At 37.0% G+C, this 23,458-nt stretch overlaps 1 protein-coding gene across 2 annotated transcripts in view; it reads left to right on the top strand.

Moving 5' to 3' along the window:
* PREX2 (phosphatidylinositol-3,4,5-trisphosphate dependent Rac exchange factor 2) overlaps positions 1-23,458 on the top strand; it is a 218,495-nt gene that overhangs the window by 82,809 nt on the left and 112,228 nt on the right. For both annotated transcript variants that reach the window (XM_048938904.1, XM_048938903.1), the window contains exons 2-6: positions 9,652-9,723; positions 9,798-9,920; positions 11,621-11,725; positions 14,565-14,666; positions 16,416-16,577. In XM_048938904.1, the coding sequence (XP_048794861.1) occupies positions 9,667-9,723; positions 9,798-9,920; positions 11,621-11,725; positions 14,565-14,666; positions 16,416-16,577 (549 nt within the window). In that variant the 5' untranslated portion in view covers positions 9,652-9,666. The remainder of the gene's footprint in view (positions 1-9,651; positions 9,724-9,797; positions 9,921-11,620; positions 11,726-14,564; positions 14,667-16,415; positions 16,578-23,458) is intronic.

The raw sequence follows: 23,458 nt of genomic DNA, 5'->3' as shown, positions 1-23,458 counted from the left end.
ACAGCAGAAGGGAGAAGAACCAGGTCCCATGACTTTGCCAGGGATTTTATCTTGTCTATGAATGCAAAGTTCTCTGGCATATGTAGATCTTCTCTTCTGCGACCCGGAACTGGAGTGTTAACTGTTCAACTGCTAGCACACTACATGATGTTATGGTGTAGGATACCGATAACGAAAAATCATGACAGTGGAGATACCACAAAAATAGGTGTAGTTCTCTCTATATATGCTTTTCTTTTATGCATCAGTAAGCATACTAATTTCTGTGGGTTTTGTTGTGTTTTTTTTTTTTTTTTTTTTTTTAAAGACTCCACACTGTCACTACTAGTGTCTTTGAAAGTAGTCTGTCACTAAATTTATTGCAGGATTGAGGAACTCTGCAGCTGAAACTGCTTTCTGACTTATTTGCAAAGAGAGCATGCTGTCTGTTTAAATTCTCTTGTGAAAAATATCCAGTTTTCCACTGAAATTTTAAGAACTTTGTCTTACAAAAGGAAGGCGAAAAGAAGTTTAAAAGTGAGAACTCTGTAATTTTACCTGAGCGCATGTATAGGATTTCTACATTTTTTTATTTACCTAAATTAAATTATGGCCTATCACAAATTACCTGCTCTATCTGTCTGTATAAAGGAAGGATTGCTGCTTAGGCAGAATCGTTCTTCTCCCAGGAGGTATATAATTGTAAGTAGAGTATAAAATCTTGGATTTCAAAACGAGGATCCCATTCACAGAGGTGCTTCAGCAACTTTGCTCATAGGAGCTATCTTGAAGTCCACTGTACTGACTGTTCTGGCTGCTTTGGCTGTTCTGATGTATCTCTTCTTCAAAAGTGAAATTTGAACAGTCTACAGTTCATGCCATACCTCTTCAGTCAGTGAAGAGTTTGCAAGTTAATGTTTTCTTGGAGTTGTTTATTGTACATGTAACTGTAAGGCTTTTTTTTTTCCCCACGATTTTCAGAAGATTATAGCACAAGTGAAGTCAATAGACTTAAATATCTCTAATGAAATCATTTTGAATAAATCCAGAAATGCAAATATTGGTATTTTTAAATTGAAACATTATTACTTGCATATATTGACATTACTGAGCAGAGTTAGTAGAAGTGTGGATTGACTTTAATTTTCTTTGTATTTCTTGGGAGCTCACTCTCAACGATGTTTTCTTGTTTTCTCTATCTTTCGCTGAAACTAGTGAAGCCTTGCTTTTGGTTTGGAATTATTCGTAATATTTTCAAAGATCTTTCGTGGTTTATATTTTCAACTGTTTTATAAATCTGCCTTCCTGTGTATATTGCTGAACTATTGGCTGAAATGAGATCAAAAGGCAAAGCATCTAAATTATCTGTAGATAAGTAGTTTAAATACTTCTTAAAACTTTATTTTGCCTCAAAAATAGAAGTGGTTTCACAATATGTTTAATTAGCAGCCTCATTATAGTTAGTGCAGACCTGGATGTCTTTTGATGATGCGTGTTCTAGGTGTGCTATATTTTAAGGAGAGGGCAGAGTGTATACCATTGTTAGGAGTTTTTCTAAAGTAAGGCTGTAGTCTTCCTAAGGCTTGGAAATGCCACAGTTCATGCATTGCAATTCATGAAGTGCTGGTTGCATGAAATGAGGCACTGTTGCATGTGATCCTTTGAACTCTGTACTATTTGATCATGCCAGCATATATCAGAATGACAAACGATAGAAATTAGCCAGATTTAAGACAGGCTTCATTGTGCCTGGAAGTGTTCTGATTTCCACTGGTTAGGAAAAAAAAAACCCAAAACTTTATTGGGTCGTAGCTGCTTTTTTTTCCCAGTAGCCAGGAATGTACTTTTTCTAAATGTTATGCTACAGCCTTGCTATAGGATTCATGAAGAATTCAAATTAAGGTAGAAAACTGCTTTTTATACTCTTCATGCTACATGGTTTTCTTAGCCTAAGTGTGCCAATATAGATTTGCAGCTGGACACTAAACTGAATATTGAGAAGTACACTTTATTTATACAGTGCTGTCAGTCAAAGTTGTAAAATTCTCCCACAGTCTCATTCCTAATTAGAATCTAACTACATTAAGCAGAAGTAATCTCAGAGTTAAGGACTCAGCAATCTTGTATTAGAAAAAGTGTTATGCGCTGAAAGCAAAGCATGTAATAATGTTTTGGTGGGCTTCCATAATGATGCTTGTCAGTAGTTTCAAGTTCTCTCAGTTTATGGATAAAACAGTTGCTTTTTTAATTAGTTGCTTGCCTTATTCATTAAAGATGTAATGGCTCGTTTTTGTTATTGTCAAGTCAGTTCTTCTCCTTCTTTCTGAAGATTCAGAGTGAAGCTTTAAATTGTGATTCTGAAAGGTAAAATGCTTTTTATCTGATTTTTCTCATAATTTGTGATAAAGATTATGCCTGTCAATCCAGGTGGTTATGTTTGTGTCAGAATGCTCAAACTTGTTTTCAAAGTACTTTAGGAACTTTGGAAAGATAGAGAAGAGAGAAGATAAGCAGAAAATGGCTTTCCTGTCTTGTAGCACTTTCAAGATTTCTAATGATTGAATCAGAAAATATTGAAAATTGTTTAAAATGGGTCATTTGTGACAAATGCGTTTCTCATCTTGACAATTTTACACTTTCTGAAACTTTTGAGTTGCTTTAAGGTAAAAGAAATAGAATGCGATGTCCAAAACTTAACAGTTGTCTCCAAAATATTTTTTGAAATGTTAAATTATTTTGAACAGATGTTCTCCTAAAAAAAAAAAAAAAAAAAAAAAAAGTACTAATTTTGGGATTAAAACTTAAATGAACATGTTGATTTTTATTGCATAGAACAAGCAGCATACAAGGAGTAGAAAACAGATGTATGAAGTGTAAAGGTTTCAAATGTATTGCTGCTTTTCTAATTATGATGGCAATGTAATGGGAACATACTGTTACTTTGAGACCAACGATTGCTCTGAAGTTTTCTAGCTTTTTTTGACTTGCTGATAATGAACACCTGAAGTCATGGAGATCTGCCAGTGAAGACTTCATTTTCTGTAAATTCAGGAAACTGTTAACATTTATGAGAGGTAAACTTTGTCGACGTCTTTTCTCTTCCATTCTCACTTGAGTAACACAAGTTCAGCTGTATGATTAGCAGCATATGATTCCTTTTGTAAAATGTACCAGCAGAACTATATGATGTATTATCAGAGGGAGTTCCTCTCATGGGAACGTTTTTCAATGTAGAGTTTCTTTTATTCATCAAGAGATCTTCAAAATACCATAGATCAATCTTGTACTTCAACAATATTCTGGAAACATTTTTTTCTTTTCCTGTTGTTTCATTATTGCTTCATAAAGGTCTGTTTGAATGATAGGGCCAAATTGTGAAGTCTTTATCCATATGGACCCCTCTTGTTTATCTATCTGTTGCAACAGACCAGCAGTCTGTTGCTTATGCTGAGACTGGAATCTAAGCTGTTTGCTTTTTTTCTGGGATAAAGGCTCAGTTACCAAATGCATGTGTTGTATACAACATTTGCAAAAAAGATTACACTCTTATCTTATGCTCAGCTTGCAGATCAACATTTATCCTGTATGCCAGTGTGGCTTTTCTCTAAAGTTCTAGTTAAGCAGCTTTCTTTATGTGGCTTCCATCTGTAGCAGTATGTATGAACTAGCGTGACATCCAGCCTCTGATCTGCAGTTCAGGCATGTTGTGAACTTTGAGTGTGCAAGTACTGAGACTGCAACCATAGAACCAGCTTTCAAAAATGGAAATATAGATATGGGAGACAGGATTCTTGACATCTGCAAGGAAAAGGGAGCGAATATCTTCTGATTTGGTCCACTAAAATGTTGCACTAAATCTTCCTGCTTCAGTACAAGGAAGAAAGTGGAGATGTGTGATGTCTGGGTTGGCTGAGGAGAACTGGGCCTGGACTGTAGATATTGTCCTTTCATCTGCTTTAATGCTGAAGGATCAGAGAATCAAAATTAAAAGAACAGTCATGGCTTAGGGAGGTGATTTTAAAGGTATAAGAGGTCAGTTAAATGGGCATTTCCTTGTTGAAAGAGGAAGATGAGTTAGGAATCTCTGTGTGCAGGAAAGGATGAAAAAGATGTGCAATGAAGAGGGCTTGAAAAATGTTGACAGTTATTAGGGAAAGGTGGGGAAGGTGATAAAGGTTCCGGAACAAGGTGGAGAAAGTTTTCTTGCTCTTGGAAAAATTTTCTGATATTAGAGAACTTGAACAGAAAAAATTATATGAGAGATAGATTACCCCATTGTGTGGCAGCATGTCCATCTATGAACAGGCTATGAAGATCCATCTTTCCTCAACGTGATCGCATTTGCCTTGGTATATATTTATATTTCTAAGAATCACGCTTGGTGAAATAAAAAAGACTTGGCAGCTCTGTCAGGCAGATTGATGCCCATTTGGGGCATCTCCGTATGAACGGAGAAAGGAATAGTTTGGTTGGTTGTGGAAAGGAAATGAGCACTGGGGTGGGAAATATTGCAGATGCAGCCCATTTATTCCCACATCTTTACAGACAGCAGCATCTGAAGTCAGCGTTGAAAGTAGCTGTAGGTGCCGGATGGAGAAACAATTTCTCCATCCCTGGCTGGTGCTCCCTGTGCTGCTTGCAATTCATCCAGTCTTGCAGGCAAGTTGGGAGAAACAGGTGGTGCCTCAGCTGGTGAATTACTGAGAGAGAAGAGTCTTTTGTTCGGCAGCAGAAGCCAGCCTGATTAGCTGTTGCCACTGCTGCTGGCATAGGTTGATGAGAAGAGGAGGGGAAATGCATTTACCACAGCTGCTACTGCTGCTGGAGTCTTCTCTATTGATTTATTTTATTTTATTTTTATTTATTTCTTTGTTTGTTTGTGGTAAAATTGCACGAAAACACTTCAACAAAAACAGTATGGTGAGCTTATGGGACCAGCAATGGGACATAAATTAATTATCGTGTGCAAAACCTTGAACTGGTGGGGAAGATACTACCTTAATGTTTGTGAACTAAATTAGCCATGATAACAAAATGCATTTGGCTAGTCAGCTGTAATCCTGAGCACTTCTCTTCACAAATGTAGAGCTCCATCCTTTGCCTAGGATCATTCTGAATATTGTGAAAAGAGCAAAATATTGTCTACCATCCTGCATGTCTGCAGCTACATTAAGAATGTGGAAGCCAACTAGCCTTGTCTGTGATAAATTATAACATATGAGCACTTTCCTTTTTGTGGGTTTCTTTTAGAGTTTCTTTGACATTATAGAAAATAAAATTTTATTCATCTTCAGTGTACAAAAGATCTTGCAAGCTTTATTCAGCAGGCTTCAAGATGGTAGATTGGGTGCTTCCATTGTCCTGAAGGCAAAGTATACAGGAAATGACCTTATTAGAAAAATACTTTTTGTAGTCTGTTTTGCTTTTTATGGCAGTGTAAATTTAAGAGTTGTAACAATATTAAAAGCAATTTGAAGGGGAAAAGAATAAGTGACTTGTTCTTTAATTTTTCCTCCAAGTGAAAAAGAATATTTCTTTCCAGTCTGACAAAAAGATGATTGCTCTTAGAAAAATGGGTATATATTATGTGATCCAGGTGCTGTGACATAATTGCAGGACTTAATTTCTTATCTGTCAAAAAAGACAAAAACTCTTCATGCCCTGGGAATCTTCTGCAGGCAGACGTCTTTGTCTTCCCTGATTTCATTCCAGATGTCAGGGAAGTCATCTGTGCTGTTGGCAGATTCTTGCACAAACTGTAGCAGTGGTGTTTTTCGTTTTTTCAACAGCACACAAAGCAACTATGGAGGGGAAGAGAAAACAAAAAATGCCCAACAACCCTACTCTTATTTTGATAGGATGAGAAGTAAGAACCCCATAACAGGAACTCATTGTGCGTTGTGTGAGACACGCTGCTTCACAAAGGGGCAGCAGATCAACAGACAAGCGAACCAATTAGTGCTTCTTTGGCATAATTAACAGATTCTTTTTTAATTTTTTTGATTTGAATTTTCAGTCTCTGTTTGAAATTGCAGTCATGGTATTTCCTTTAGTGTCTTACAGCAGTGTTGTGTGAACGGTAAAAGTACAATAACTAATCCAGAAATACATCAAAATAATTTTCAAGATAATAGTTTTCCATAGACAGCTCTAAAATTTGGAATACTTGTGAGATCACAGGAATCTTTTTTTTTTTTTTTCCCATCTCTAAATTCAGAAAATCAGCTGGTGAAGAGAGCATGGGTCAGCAGTCTCAATTTGCAGTGCTGCAAGGGTGAATCTAGATACTATAGCAGATATCAGCAAGCTGTTATGTGGCATGCTGGTAGCAAAAGATGAAACTTTGGAAAATGGTGTTATGTCAACTATACTGCTTTACTGCTCCTTGAGAAAGCTAGAAATTGAAGGTAAATTAAGGGAAACTCTGGAATCCACTTGGAAAGTTTTAGGAAAGGTGAGCTAACAAAGGTCTGGAGTCCTGGAACCCATGGGGATTTATTTTCTATGCTTGCTGTTGGGCCTAGACCTACACAGATGTGTTGATGTGTCGTGAATTGACCTCAGCAAGATGTGTAATATGTTTCAGGAAACCAAGATGAGTCATGATTTACTGACGTGTGCATGGTAAATGAAATTACATTGTTTGAGCTGATTTTTTGCTGTTTTTATTTTATTATTTGGTGAGCATGTTCCAGTTGCCCCAGCTCCAGTCAGTTAAGTTGCAGTCAGTTAAGTTGCAGTCAGTTAAGTTGTCCAGTTAAGACAACATAACTGTGTCCATGTGACTCATGTTATTTTCTACTCCTTCATGTAATGCGGTGTTCAGTACTGAGTCTGGATGTTGAGAAGCAGACTTGGAGTTATGGCAGAATGTTTTGTGCTATTTCATTGGAGTTTCTGACTTTAATTGATTCTTTAGCGAGTCATAAATTGGGTATTTCCACTTTATACTTTTTTTTTCCTAGGTGTGCTCTTTTCAGTGGTTGTTAATGCATAAAAATCTTCAAAACTTTCTCTAAACTTTTTTTCTGCCAGCTCAGCAGCTGTCAACTCCTTAGTAGTTTATGGGCATCATTGTATATTTTCCTTTTCATGTCTGTTGTTTACTGTTTTTTGAAGAGTTCTTCTTGGCTGTTCTCACTTGATGTTCAAATAATGCCAGTCTTTTGAATAGTCATCCCTCTCTCAGACCCACTGCATGTTCATATGTGTTTGGAGACATTTATTTTTCCACAGTCGCTGTGAGGGCTTAAGGTTATTTAACACTGTAACAAAAGCAGTAACTTTTCCATCCTCCAGCCTGATGACAGCTGTCTGTTCTCCTAGCAAAGGCCCTGGACGGAGATGATGTGTGCATGGAACCAGTGATGTTTCCGCATGCAGTAGAGGTGTTGATAAGGGCATTGGGCATCAGGGAAATGTGGTGAAAACCCAGAGATTTCAACTTTGCTTGGTGCTGTGGGTGAAGATCAATGGAGGTCTCCCTACCCACTGTGCCCTGAATTCTTTCTCACCATAGTCCTAGAAGAAGTGCAGTTGTTCAAATTGCTTTGCAACATGTGTGGTTTTGCAGTACTTCATGGGTGGAAGGATTCAGTGCTTTGTGGGACATAGTATTAAACATTTTTTAGGAAGTAGATCTGCACTGATGGGAACAAGCGCTGGCGAATCTTTAGGAAAAACTAGCCTTGTGGCTGCACTGCTCCTGCTGTATGAGAAAAGCGACGTAACATGAATTTGTGCCAAGTTGCTGGAAAAGGCAAAAGTCACCTCAGGCTTCCCTTCCTCAGTGACCTCCGACTGGGCTCCTGAGAGCTGGGATTTTCCTGGATGCCATTTTCTGATAACCTCAGCAGATGAGAGGTCTGGGACAGTTTTGCTTGGATAAGTGGGGAATCTGTTTATTGCAGTTGATATATACTCTTGTTGACCTCATGACTCTTAGCTGGTATCTTGAATCACTCAGGAAAAACTAATGCCCCAGCTCCCAGATCAGTTTCTCAGTTTCACCCTTATCCAGCTGAATACTTACCTTCCTTCATAGTCATGGGAAATGAAGATCTTCTGGGATAAAATAAATGCTGATAAGCAGTGTGCTTGGTCTGTAGGGAAATAATGTGAACATAGAAAGATTTCAGTTTTAGAAGTAGTTCTCATGATTGTGATTTTTTTTTCCTTTCAATTTGAAAGCGTACTTAATACTGTTGACTGGTTTTGTGAAAGCTTTTATAAGTGAATTTCAAGTCATACAGCTTAGCGGGCTTTCAGTACGCGTGGGAATGGTTCTGCACTGTACAGTCAATACACACAAATGTGCCGTAACCCCTGCAGATATTCATAGCATGGAAGGATATAAAGGGCTGTTGTCCACCAACAGTGTTGCAAATGAATTAATGGCTTTTCAAAATATCAGTGAAACACTAGGAAGAAAGCGCTAATAGTTAGGAAAAAGATTTTTAAAAGCTGAAAATCTACATTGGTGTAGAAAGTGGTATGAAACATAATGTACTGGCAATAGTCCAAACTTAATTTTGTTTATGTCCTGGATAACTAGTTTTGTCTTATCAGTAATAAAAATGTTCAGAGTTGCACAGTCCTCACCAGAGAAAGGGTCACTGCACATGAAAATGTTTAAGTTTCAGCAGATAGGGATGCTGTGACTCCTACCCTTCCACACAGGGGTTATTTATTGCTTCTTTTATGGAATTTGCACCACGCCAGAATTTAGATGAGTTCTCATACAGTGTACAATGCACAGTGGCTCGGAGCTAAACGGTTATGAAAGACATGACATTTGTGCTTTTGTGGTGCCAGTTTTTAATGGGCAAAGAATATGCATGTCTCTGAAGGATTATCAGTGTTAAGATCTCATCCACAGTGTGTAGATACTTTCAGAATGTACTGAACTCTTTGCAGTAGAATGAGTTTGTAAAAAATGATAGCCTTTGTATCTGAAATACGATTTATTTATTTTGGAATGACTGTACATCTCTTCTTGTTTCCAGTTCCTGAATGTGAAATAGAAAACACTCTTGTTATTTTGTTAGTGATATTATTTACTACTTACTTGATCCCCAAAGATGATATTCTTGGGAAGGAGGAAATGTATGCTTACAGTCAGCTGCACCTGGTTTTGCTTAATGAATTGTTTAAACCAATCGACTTTACAATAGGTTTGATTATTAATACAGCAGAAATCTTACTTGTGGTTACTATGGTAAATGCTGCACTTCACAATAGTATTTCCAGATTAATTTTAATTTAGAAACTAAAGGCTTTTCCTGTGGTAAATCTGTGGTAAATCTGTGAAGTGCTAGAACTAGATTTTGAAAATGACTCATTTTGCTCTTGCTTGATTGTTACATGAATGCAGGGTGGAAATTGTACTTCAGAGAACATGTACTTCATGTTCTGTTTCTCAGCTTCATTAGTATTTCACTGCTTAACTCTTTTTATACTTTACTGAGCTAGTCTTTTACATCATGTTTAGGATAACAGAGTTCCTAAATGTTTTAGAAACAAAATACTTATTTCAGATTCAGAATAATACTCTAATGTAACTCTATATCCAAAATGTAAGAAATTTAGGAAATAATTTGTAAGCATAAAATGCCAAACGATATTTGAGTGTTCTTGAAATAACTGCTTCCTTCTTTGTCTTACTTCATGCAGGCATTCCTTCACCGAATGATCCAGTGTGCTGCAGCCAAAGTGGATAAAAATGTCACGGAAGAGACAGTTAAGGTTAGTCTCCTAATTGCACGTGTATTTTATTTTGTATAGGTTGTTTTATTTATCTGTGTTTTATTCTTTTGCAGATGTTGTTTTCAAATATTGAAGATATTCTTGCAGTTCACAAGAACTTCCTGTCCCTCGTAGAGGAGTGTTTGCAGCCAGAACCCAGTGCACACCATGAAGTTGGAACTTGCTTTCTTCATTACGTATGCTGTCTTCTATTATAACTTTCTTTCACTTTTTTTCCATTTCTGACCATCTTTATTAATTAATGTAATGATGAGGAAAAAATATGACCTGGTTGCATAATGTTGAGTACTTTGAGGTCATCTCTTGGTTACTGTCATCCCTCAGAAAAGGAGGGGGGTGGAGAAATGAAAGAGGAACATAAAATGGGCAGTTTGTTGTTCATTTTTTATATTCAGCAAAGTAGCAGTGATGTCTTTTGCAGCTATGAATTTTTTATTTTTGTAAAATACTTTTTTTTTTTTTTTTTAAATGAAGAGGAAAAATCAGTTGAGAGAGGTAAATGTTAAACCTGTACCAAGCAAATGACTATGTTTATATCTGCTGCCAGAGTTTTCACATGAACTCAACTTCAGGACCCTCATCTTAAGTTTGAAGAGTCAAAAGTGTAGTTGAAAACAGAGCAGGGCTTTAAGTTTTTTGCCTAACAGAAACCTACAACTGCTTTTTAGCAGTAAATGTAATGTCAGAGGTCTAGTACTTGCCTGTGGCCTGCTGGATGAGAGACTACCCAAGAGCAGAGTGGTGGCTGGGGCACTGGCACGTGAGGCTGTGGGAGAGGACAGAGCACTGTGCTGCAGCAGTGGTGTCTTCTGGTGGGCTGCAGGAGCACTGCTGTGTCCCATGGCACTGTAACTGGTTATAGAGTGAGGAGCCAATGGCACCTGTGGATCCCAAGGGCTGTCTCTTTCACCAGAGCTCTATTTGGTATAAATTCACATGGGGTGATGGTTTTTTTTGGAAGGGATCTCAGCCCAAACTGACATACCAAGCCCTGTGGTGTAGGGGTAGCTTGCTGCTGCCAGCACGTGCAATGGAGGTACCAGGAAAAGGGGAATATGAAAAAGGTAAAGTGTGATAGACTTTACTTACGTTGCCCTTAGATTCTAGGGAAAAAAATGTGAATAATTAGTGAAGAATTGCTTCTGCTGGGTAGATATTTCCATAGTTCTTAGCTGTGAAGATATTTTATCTCTTATAACTCTGGTACCTCCACAAGCATGTTTGTAAGTTCTACAGTAGTAGTTTTCTTTGCATATTATTTTTCTTGTTGGTTTAAAACAAGGATGTCAGTGTTGCAAAGCTATGTAAAATTAAAGCAAGTTAGTTTACTTTCAGTCCCAGACCTAATGAGAAGTGTAGATGTCATTGTTATCTTTGCTTAGAGTCCCATTTATTTGCTAAATCTTTGTTTATCCACTGTGAGATGAGAAAATTATTACTGGTTAGTGGAAATTGAGTAACATCAGTTTTTGACTCAATGGCAGCATGGCTGACTTTTGCAAATAGATGTTTGCAATCAAAATAAGTAACAATGCCAACAATTAAGATACTAATTGTGCATTTTCTTTGGTGCTTCTTCGTTGGTGGTTGTGGTGTTGTTTCTTTTTTATCCTGTGTTTTGTAGATTATCCAAATTCTGAAATTTTTCAGGGAATTCCCAAGAGATGCTTCCAAATTGTTCACTATTGTAATTAAAAGCAGAAATTAAAAGGACAAGAAAAGCTGGAGCTCAAATAGTAAATGTAGGAGAAATTGATAACCTTCCAAAACAAAGATTGCGTTAGTTAACCAGCTTTCAAAACTGTGATTTCCATGTTTTATTTATTAATAAAATGATCAAAACGGTAACTGAAGAAAAATTTCTTTGTTTCTGTAGAAAGAGAAATTTCGTATCTATGATGAATACTGCAGTAACCATGAGAAGGCACAGAAAGTTCTGCTTGACCTCAACAAAATAAGAACAGTGCGGACATTTCTTCTGGTAAATAAACTTTCAATTGATGTTCTAACAGGTTTTTTTTTTTTTTTTTTTTTTTAATTTGGCAGTGAAATTCTAGTTTTATTGTCTCCACCATGTAAAAACTATGTAGTACCTTCAAGTGGTCAGCGGGTAGTTTCAACTGGAGGTGATGTTTTCAGAAAAGGGGACTGTGTACATCAGCTGCCCTTGGATCCATGCATAACACAGCATTAGGCTTTATGCCTTGATTTTGCTGGCCAAGAAAGAACAGGGTGTAAATCCAGCTGTAAAAAGGAAAAAGAATAGATCAAGTTGTGTGAGGAAGAGTAGAGAGGATAAAGAAATGAAATTAGAGAAAGAAGCTGAACCTCTATGCAGAACTTTTGATGTCTACATTCTGGTACTGTAACCAAGGCTATGCTGAACAGCAAAATGTTTTCTTATGGTTCTTAGAGTAGTCATCCTGATTGTAGACACAGGCTTAATCAAATGTTAAAAGACAAACAAACAAAACCAGAAACCTGCTATACATTTAGTCTTCGACTTTACAAGACAATGAAAGATGAATTTTAAAATGCTGAGTATGACAGACCTCATTATTTTTCCACAGCAAAAACAGTTTCCATATAAATACTGAATTTCCCAGTTGTCGACATTATTTGTTAAATTAAGATTTCAGTGTGGAATGACTTTGCATTATCCTTTGTTGCATCCTGTGATAACAAGGTCAGCTTTGAAGTGCATGGTCTTCTGTGTTGGAACTTAGGCACTTGGAGAGGTGCCCGCGGATAAGATACTGAAATTCACAGTGATCAAATCCAATTACTGTGTTTTGGGACTATGAGTGAACTTGAGCAAATGTCACTGTCAACAAAGCTTCACAGATGTGGTTTAAAACATCACAATATTTATTTATTAATTTTTAGTACACTGTAGGCTTTCACTGCTGCTGTTTCTTGTCAGAGTTCTTGGTGAAATTGTCCTAGAGCAACTTAGTAAATTTGGGAAAGGTACTGGGTCGGACTCCTATCTGCATTAACTTACAGCCAGGGAATTTTGTTATTGTAAGAATGCACAGGGTATCTTGAAGCACCAGCTGCCTTTTTTGCTGTCTCTTATTCTACGGTGTTCCATTCAGAGTAAAAACCAGCAACAACAAACAAACAGCTTCAGAGTTGTTATATTTCCTCAGGGAATGACACAGTATTCCTCAACTTGAGGAGCTGCACACATATAATTCTTTTTTTTGGCAGCAGCATGACTGAACTTAAGAAGGTATGAATGCTGACTAAAGAGACAAAAACCAAAATGACTTGGAGAAAGATTGCAAAGAGCTTGTTTTGAAATAAAGAAAGCCAAGTGTGCAATTGTGGCAGTTCATGTGTTAGTGTAATGTATTCCTGGGGGCATGCTTAAGGCTTTTACAGCAGTTTATCATTCCTCCTAGATTTGGGATGCACCTGTAGAATAGGCAACAACAATCTAACCCAAAGAACAGGATCTCTGACTGTTCAGTTTGAAAGTAAAATTGGGTCCTTCTAGCCAGACAGAACAGTACAGGTCTTTAGAGGTGTGATTATCTACAAATAACTTGGAGTTAAAACCAGACTTCTGTGCCTTTAAATATAAAGACAGACATTATATAAACCTGTAGTTCACATTATTTTGAACATGTTGGTCAGTCTTTTTTGATTGGTAGATTAAGTCATGTACCTTAGGATAAAGCAACCTTTAGGATAAGGCAGAAAATGATTGACCAGGGATACAAAGCAGAGCCTTAGGCATGGATGTACAGATCCCCATAGCAGTACTGGTTGTTGGGCAGTCGCATTGTGAGTTAGACACTGAGTGGAGCAGTCACCCAGTTGTGTAACCTCTGTTCCAACAATGGATCTGCATCCAGATTTGTGGCTTGTATCAAAATATCATATGTGTTTTAAGTGTATTTGTTTAGTGTTTTCATGTTAGACACGTTGCTCTTTGAAGCCATAGTTGATCTCATGTCAATTCCTTCTGGTATCTTGATAAAATAATTTTCATTTTTACTGTAGATCTTTATGCTTGTAGTTTGATTACAGCAATTTCAAATATTTGTTGTGATGTCCCCAGTAGACTTGGTTGTCTCAGATTGCCCTAATTCTTTTTTTTTCTCTCTCAGCTGCATTTTCATGGGTGCTTCTATGCAGTATTTCAAGTATTCTTTGCTCCTGTGTTGGAAGTTGTCAAAAGTCACAGATTTCTTAGCCCATGACTACGGATATTTTGTTCAGTGCCCATCATGTTTAAGTAAAAAAAAAAACATCGAAACAGTAGACCTTTATTGTATCAGGAAACCATATTGAAATCCATCAAACCATTTTTCATACTGCTTTCTACCTCAAACAGCATCTGTAATGATCACTCTGAATTCTATGTTGTTGTTATTGACATGTGAAAGGATATTAGCGTTTTATTTATTGCCTCTTATTGTGTTTACATAAATTGCCACTCTTAATTGGATTAGATGAAGATAATGAGGGTTCCCTGCATAATGATTACTGCATGACACCACTGCAGCTTCCTTGCCATGGAAGTCTATGTACCTGTCTGTACATGTGTTCAATTCTGTTCTTGTGATAGTCTTGCAAATCTCTTTCATCACATACTTGATTTATATGTAGGTTAGCTATTCCTGTGCGCACATGCTCTTATCTTCGTTTTTGTAAATTTTAACAGCAACTGCCTATGTTATAGAAACTTGATGTTTAATGGAGATTAAAACCTATTGCAGATTCATCTCTTGAACTTTAGTGTAACTGATCCTTTGAGAAACTGTAATGTTATCAGGATTTTTTAATTTGTGAAACTGTTTGCACTCTAGAATTGCATGCTCCTTGGAGGACGTAAGAACACAGATGTACCATTGGAGGGATATCTTGTAACACCAATACAGAGAATATGCAAGTATCCTCTTCTTTTGAAGGTACTTCTGAGTTTTTTTTATCCTCGATTTCATACTCTCCATTTGAAGCTGGTTGCCAAGCGTATTTCAGTGAAACAGTGGAAACTATCTCCCTTCAGAGTGAATAATCTCCATTAGATATTGTACCCAGACTTGTGTTAATTAAAGCTAATGCCAAGACTTCTGATATCAGTACTAAAAGGATGGAGTTTGGCTCAATGAAGATTATTAGCTTTCCTGTATATGTAGCAGTGAAGTTAGCTCTTCATTGTTGAATGGAAGTGAGGCATTCAAGTGAGTTTAATGAGACTGATTTCAGCTGGGTTTGACCAAATCTTTGCTAGAAATGCTTGGGGTAATAGAGTTTGTTACCAACATACTTTGCTAAATCTAATTTACCATCATAAAATCGTAAATTAAAAATATATATGAAAATGATATTAAAGAAACACTTCAGAATAACAATAAGATGTTGTGTGATATATTTTTAATGTGTTTGCATGCTTACCTTACTGTTATGGCTTAAAATGTAAAGAAAACTGTTACATGTGCTGATAGGCATTAAATATTCAAGTCTCTGAGCTACTGCAGTTTTCTAATGCTAGGAAATAAGATAATATGATCTTTAGGAAAGTAAGTATTTAAACACATTTATGCTTAACAAATTTGAGATTAACGTTGTTTATTATTTCAAACTATGAGAGAAACAAGAGTGGATTCTGTGTTAGTTGTGATTATTAGGCTATATTTTTTCAGTCCATATGAGTTTAGATCTCAAACATTGCCACATAGAAAGCATATGCATTTCATTGCTCTAACATAAAAGATTAAAAGTAAATACGGTAAAATAAAGATTTTTTTTTTTTTAAACATGTTAATACAATTACAGGGAAGTTTAAGTCATCTCAGATAGTTTGATAGTTAACTCAGATAACTGTAAAACTGTGGTTTTACAGTTCCCTTGGCTTATTTTAAAATTATATATATATTTTTTTCAGTGGAGGTTCTACAGACAAAACAGGGAAATTGACTAATGAATCACACTAGAGGCACACTGAAATGAATATATTTATGTAAAATAAATTTAGAGTGTGCTGGTGGCACTGTTAAGCTACTTGCTAAAGCTTCTGGAAGAACGTACCCAACCCTCTGTCAGAATGTGCACTGAAGGCAGCCCTTTGCTGAGCTGTAAAAGGGGAGTTGGTAGTTTGAGATAGGAAATCTTCAATGAATACAGGCAACTCCACTTTTGTTTTTCAGAATGGCTGATATTGCCAGTAGCCATACAAAATTGGTGAGTCACCTAAACTATTGTTCACTGCTCCCTTGTGTTACAGTAGATTAAACAATGGAGTGGAGATAAAGAAGCTGTTTGGTTTTTTTTTGTCCTGAGTTGCAGGAAAAGCAGGTGTTAATTTCAACTCGGTAAACTAGCATTTTAATGCAGAATTGTTATCTTTGTTGTTGAACAATGCCATCCCACGCTATTTAAAAACAACAACAAATGTCCACATGCAGATACTTTGAGGTGAGAAAAGTAGCAGAAATAGAAGCTTTTTCCTAAGTACTGATTTAGTTTTATTACTAGTAATTTATTTCTCTGTGTTTTAGTTTCCTACCAGGACAAAATGCAGGAGGGCTTATTACTTTTGCACCTAGTGAAAGAAGTCTGTCTATGATTTGATTTTGTATCCTGGTCAATTTAAGCCTCCTGTAATGTTCACTTAGAGATCAAAGACAAGTTCTTTTTTTCTTCTAATGTCATAATAGGAGTTACTGAAGCGGACTCCAAGGAAGCACAGTGACTATGCAGCATTAATGGAAGCCCTCCAGGCCATGAAAGCTGTCTGCTCCAACATAAATGAAGCCAAGAGACAAATGGAGAAATTAGAGTTTTTGGAAGAATGGCAGTCTCATGTTGAAGGATGGGAGGTAATGTCACAAAATGTGTTGCTTTGCATTGAGGGAGACATACCAGTTTTCAACAGGTATGTATTGCACAAGTTTTATCGTCCTGAGGATATGGTGAGTTCCTCACTTCTATTAAATGACAGCTTTTATTTAGGCTCTACACTGCAAATTGTTTTGTCTGTGATTGAGCATTGCTGTGTAGAACCTCACTGATTGGCATCTACATTTAGTCCAGTGAGTTAACTTCTCATCTTAATACCTCTGTACCTCTATCCAGTCTGATAATAGACTGTGATTCAGTTAATCACCCACGTTGGCTACCTGCCAAGATTCAACATCTTAACTGCTGGCAAGATTGGTGACCAGTTTGAAAGCTGACAATCCTTAATGTTCATGTGCTTCTCACTGTAGAAGTGGACATGAGTGCTATCTCAAAAGCTGTCCCCTCAAATCTTGTGCTAATCTTGATACATATAGGCAATGATTCTTTGCTCTCTGTAATATTTAGTGTCTGGAAAAGATAGAAAGAAAAATGTATTTTTTGAATGCTAGACTGGTAGACTGAAATCTAATCTTTTAGCTATGAAGTGGGAAATGGCCTTCATACAGTACAGAGAAAAGAAAGGCTTAGAGGCTCACATGGGACCTTGAATCAGAGAAAGCTTTGAGATGGATCTGCTTGAACTTTAACTGACAGAGTTCCACAGGAAGTGTGACAACAAAAATGTTGACAAGAATAGGCAGCTTTCAAGTAAACATTCATACTAATAAGTAAAATGGAAGAGAGGAAAAACTGTCTATACGTAGCATTGTTATCTCCCTGCTGTTGGCTGTGGCTAAGACTGGGTCTATGATGCGTTACAGTGTTTTTGCAGTGGCAACAAAGTTTGTATAGTACCTTTGAGCTCATCTCTGCTTTGAAATTTCCTATTTATCTAAAAATTTCCTATTTATTATTATTTATATATTTATATATGGATTCAGCAACAGATTTTACTTCGGTCAAAATTCTCCCTGTATCTTCAGTACACTGTAGGATATGAAACATATAACTTATTTTTCCTTTTCATGTGTGGCAATGTTTTCAAAGGTAGCTCTTTCATTGCTGTAATTAGGGTAGGTATAATTTGGGGGAGAAAAATCTTCTCATCCCAGACCTTAGAGCATGATAGTCTTGCTTGAGACTGGCACTGTAACACATTCCATGAAAATTCACTGTGCTATGAGAAGAGGGATCCTAGCAAGTACAACAGCTCTGTAATTGTTGGTCTCTATTCAGTCAAGCCTTTCTGTGTAACTGCATTTAGTTATAGCACTCAGTCTCAGAACAAAACAATCCATTAAAGATGAACAATAAATGACATGGAATATGCACTCATGCCAGGATATTGTTCACAGGATTTTTAAGACGGATGTAAATAAAATAAAGCTTTAAGTGTTATTATGATCGAGAGAGACATCTTATGTGAAAGTAGTAAATATCTTAACAGCTGCTTGTTTAGACATCGTAAAAATAAGTTTCTCCTTTGCAATTAGCTTGACCATGCTGCCATCAGCTATATCTTAAAAAGATTGCATGTAAACATTAAAATGCATGTCACTTTTATGATAACATCATGGAGGAGGCAACAGCAAGCTAACTGGCAGGTTAAGTTCTTATGTTACTAATATTCTAAGATGAGGTAAGCTTGTTAAGTCTGTATTGCCTATCACTGATTTTCTTCCTTCTGTTGTCAGATTTTCAGTTAGGTCTTCTATTGCAAGGATTAAGTTCTACTTGCTTTTGGTGCCTTGAGTGTTATGTTTATGTCAAGTACATCCTAATAAGCACACCCATTGTAAAGTTTTATATTATGAATATGATCAATTCAGTGCATTATTAGTTATGTAAATTGATTAAGAACTATTCTCAAACCTCTAACCCTGAAAAGCAAATTCACTTTCCTGCATTAAGCTTTTTCTCGCTCGTTAAGAAGACTTACAGTAGTAAATATGTTTTCTGTTGGATATACATTAATGAGCAAAGGTAGCGATATGGACAGAAGCATGCGAAACACAGACTTATTCTTCCTCTTCTCAGAATGTGTTCTGTGGACTGTAACATAGTAATTTCCTTCCAGCATTGATTTTCTTCCCTAGATTTAATTTTAGAATTTCACTTGTGTTTGAACTCTGAAAGAATGCCATTGTCTTAAGATCTGTTTTCAGAACAGTTATGTGATATTTACTGTAGTTGAGCTGATCAGGTTTGATGTTATCATATGGCAGCCACAAGGTGCCCAATCTGGCAAAACTGCCCTGGTCTTAATAGGCACATCCTTTGCAAGCATGAAATATGTTTAATCCTTGAAATGGTCAGAATTCCAGAGCATACATAAAAACTAGCAATGTTTTCAATGAATCCAAACAACAACTACGAAAACTCTATGAATGCGATGTATGAGAGTGGATTTAATTAAATAAACATCTGGTTTTCTGCATAGCCTAAAAATAAAGAGGAAACTTGTTGGAGATTTCCTTCCAGAAGGAAATGCTTAGCACATTGCCTGGCCCCAACTAGAAGGGAGAGGGGGGGAGAAAAAGACTATTTTAAGAATCTGATCAAAGCATGGCTTGAATTCCTATACATAAGTGTCATAAAATGAAGCTTGTGTTTGTTATAACAAAAATACAGATTCATGGAAAAATGGAACATCTGCTTCAAGAAAGGAAATTAAATGAGAAAGTCATTATACTCAAAATTTTCTAAGTGGTTAAATTTATTTGCCTGAATCCAGAACTTGTGTAGGTGGCTGTCTCAGCTGGAGAATGGCTCAGCAGCTGAAGGAGCCCGCCAGTAAAATTTGCGTGGATGTTTCAGTGACGGAAGAAGAAATAAAATTGTTGTTTGTTCTAAGCTGGAACCAGAACAACCCAGTGTGACTCACAGGCTGACTTATTAACAATAGCATGGGATATTCTGTCTCAAATAGCATTTTAATAGAGATCTCTGTTTTAAACTCCAGAAGTTTTAGCCCGTTTTCCTGGTTTATTTCTATTTCCTATGCATACGTGCAAGTACTGAAATGTAAGGTAGTAAGTACAATTTTTCTCCTTTATCAGTGATAGAGTGATGGATACTGATTCAGTGCAGCCAGATCTTCATATTTGAATGAAATTTGCTCAGAGTATGTGGATAAGTAACACCTGAAAAAACTGAAACCAACGAATACTGCTTTTGATTTCATAGTAGTAAAGGACATTTTTTACTATCAAAGATATGTATTTAATGACTTAAGGATAAAAGGGGAATATTTTAAATTTCTTTCATATAGACTTTCTCCTTCCAATGTATTTTAGTGTTTTTATTTTGTATTAAGTACTACTCTAAAGAAAGATATTTGGGTCTTCAATGACTCTGTAAGAAAGATGAAGGACAAACTATGTTGTAAGAATTCTGGTTTCACTAAAAATACTTCATCAGCTTTAATTGCTGGTACTTCATATCAATACATGAGTTGTAGCATAGGAGCAGTGCTACAGTGAGCAACAGTATGATCTTCACTTGCAAGCAGCGAGTATATATGATAAATGTTTTCATGAAAATTTTATTAAAGCAAATTACTTTTTACGTTCTAATTGCTCACATTTAAGATTTCCTTGGTAGTTTGAGTTCAAATATTTAATGAAAGCGTGTTTGTCTCAGAAAAACTTGGTAATATTTGTTCCAAAGGTTTGTTCAGTTTTAGCTGTGGAGTCAGTAGCCTCTCCTGCTTATAGGACAAGGGTGTCCTCTCACTTGTAGCCACAAGAAGGACTGCTAAGAGCTGGATAAATGAGTTATCCTAATGGACTAGATATAAACTAGTTTGAGTATTCCTGCTGTAAACCCTTGTTTAAAGTGCAGATGCATCCTTCATGAAAAGGTTTCTATAGTTTTCATTCCTCCTTTGAATTATGTGACAGATATGCTCGTCCTTTGTGCAGCCCATCATGTCCTTCTTTGAGATGTTTTTTGGGATGCTCTGGAGAGGAGTGCTTACTTCAGATGTAGAATCGGCATTACTTTCACATAATATATCCTTCCTCTTCTGTCCCTTTCAGCTCCTTTCCCAACCAAATTCTAGGATCAGGCTGACCCTCACAGTGCTGAACGCATATGGCGTGGTGGAGGGAGCAGAAAGAGGGATATTTCTGCACTGACAGTGTTATGTAGGAGAGCCAGACGTGACTTCTGATCCTATTATCTTATTCCCTTGGACTTCAGAAAATGCAACAGTAATAACAAAATTCATTGACCTACAGCCACACCAGCATGGGTTATGATCTTGTCAAAAGGTATAGGATAAGTGAAGTTAACATTGTTCAGTATTTGGAAGGGAGGTCTCTAAGGGAAAAAAGTACCATTATAATGTTTTGATCATCTAGTAGTTTGTATTAGAAGAAGAGGAAAATGAAGAGGAAAATAATAGCAAAGTATAGTAATGTGATACAGATAAAATGTCATGCTGCAGCGTTAAAATTGAATCGTAAATGAGGTAAATCTTGGGAATTGAGGTAACCTGAAACATATAGATTTAGCATATGTAAAAAATATGGTATTTGAAGTCATGATTCTGACGTAGTGACAGAACTTGCTTGGGCTGTTGGGAGAAGGTTAAATTTTCCTGCAGTGAAAATGAGTATTTCAATATAAAGAGATTAAATGATTTCATTAAATGTCTTCTCTGCGAAAAATACACCCTTTTGTAGAAAACTGGAACTGCTGATACAGTTTTAAAACCTTAAAATTAATTTTTTTGGTTCCCAGGTAAAAATGATAATTTTCCAGCAAAGATGGAATTTTCTGTAAAAACAAGGGAACACAAAACCCAGACTTTTAAAATTAAATTCCAACAAAGTTTCAAAGTAGCATAAGGTATTAGTTACTCTTATTAATGTACAAATGAAGTGAAATAGAATGGAAGGTAATAACCTACTTTTCTGTTGTTGTTAGCAAGAATTAAATACAGTCCTAATTTATGCTTAATTTATATTATTGAATGTGCTTTTAAAATGCTTTGATGTTTGGTTTCTAATAAGACTGTAAGATTAATTTGTTAGCTTCTGGTGCTTATTCTCTCTTAGGAAAGGAAGTATGGCCTAGCATCTACAAATGACATTCATTTTGTCTCATTTTATCCCAGTTAGAATCAAAAGTAGTTAGTTAGCATTGATATTGAAGTTTCTTGATCTGTAGAGCTGAATTGTGGTTATAGTTGTGCAATCTCTCTTATCTCTGTAAACAGCCTTTTTGTCCCTTAGAGCAGAGTCTGAGCTATTGCTCAACATTCGGAGCTGTGATGTACAAAGGAGGAATGGTAAGATGAGGAGCTGAGAGTGAACCCGTGATTGCTTCTTGGTTCTTAATTGAGTGCTTTTTTTTTTTTTTTTTTGAGGGCTGCTGTGATTAGATCAAGAAGAGGAAGTAATGCAGCTATTGCAAGTAGAAATCATTCAGAACATGTGCAGACAAAAGGAAAATCCTGGCTATGGCAGATTTTCCAAGTTGAATGTTGACTGCTTAAAATTAGGAAACTCCTTGGGCCAGGGCTGTATGTTTAGGTGCAGTCAGATGTGTAATTGTTGATAGGATGGTACGAATTACTGTAGCACAGGGATGGGAGATCTGTCTCTCGGGAGCATGGATTTGTATGGCAGTCAATAAGACAGTATGCTGCGTCCTGCACTTGAGCCGCACCACCACCGTGAAGCAGGATAGATATGGGGAAGAGTGGCTGGAAAATTTCTCAACAGAGAAAAACCTAGGGATGCTTGTTGACAGCCGGCTGAACATCAGGCAGTGGTGTGGAACATGAGCCAGCGGTGTGGCCAAGGAGGCCAATGACATCCTAGTTTGTGTCAGAAACAGTGTGGCCAGCAGAACTAAGGAAGTGGCTGTCCTGCTGAACTTGGCACGGGAAAGACCACACTTCAAATACTCTGTTCAGTTTTGGGCCCCTCACTACAAGAAAAATATTGAGTTACTGGCATATGCTCAGAGAATAGCAGTGGAGCTGGTGGAGGGAATAGAGAAGAAGACATTGAAGACTGACTGAAGGAACTGGGCTTATTTAGTCTGAAGGACAGGAGGCTGAGTGGAGACACCTATGCACTCTACAGGAACTTGAAAGGAGTTCTGTCTCTTTTCTCTACTGACAAGTGTTAGGACCTGAGAAAATGGCCTCAAGTGTTTATAAACAGGATGAGGGTCAACTCTTTGAAAGGGTAGATAACAGGAGGACAAGAGGAAATGGTTTTAAGTTGAAGGAGGGAAGATTTAGATTGGATGTCAGGGGGAAATTCTTTACAGCGAGAATGGTGAGGTGCTGGAACAGGCTGCCCTGAGAGGCTGTGGATGCCCTGTCCCTGGAGGTGTTCAAGGATGGGTTGGATGGGGCTCTGGGCAGCCTGGTCTAGTACTAAATGGGGAGGTTGGTGGCCCTGCATGTGGCAGGGGGGCTGGAGCTTCATGATCCTTGAGGTCTCTTCCAACCCTGGCCATTCTGTGATTCTGTGATTTGCCAGGGGGGTTGTTAGAACTTCATGGAAAAGGTAAAAAAACCATTGGAACAGTGATTGGAACTGACTGCCCAGGGAAGTGGTGGAGTCTCTGTTTCTGGAGATATTTTGAGATGTGTGGATGTGGCACTTTAGAGATGTGGTGAACTCATTAGTGCCAGGTCGATCTTTGGATTTGGTGGCTTTAATGGTCTTTTCCAACCTAAATGTTTGTGTGAGTCTATGATATTCAGAACAACAAAGAACAACTTGAATTCAAGGCAGGCTTTCTCAGGAGGTTAGTTTGCCTTTGTAAGGCATTGAAATGGTAGGAATTTTTCATAGAAATATTTGTGGAAAAATGTTATTCCTTGTTAAAGTTG

Source organism: Lagopus muta, chromosome 3, assembly GCF_023343835.1.
Source record: "Lagopus muta isolate bLagMut1 chromosome 3, bLagMut1 primary, whole genome shotgun sequence".
Taxonomy (NCBI): Eukaryota; Metazoa; Chordata; class Aves; order Galliformes; family Phasianidae; genus Lagopus; species Lagopus muta.
Note: the sequence above shows the minus strand (reverse complement) of the source record. Positions and strands in the feature narration are given on the sequence as shown.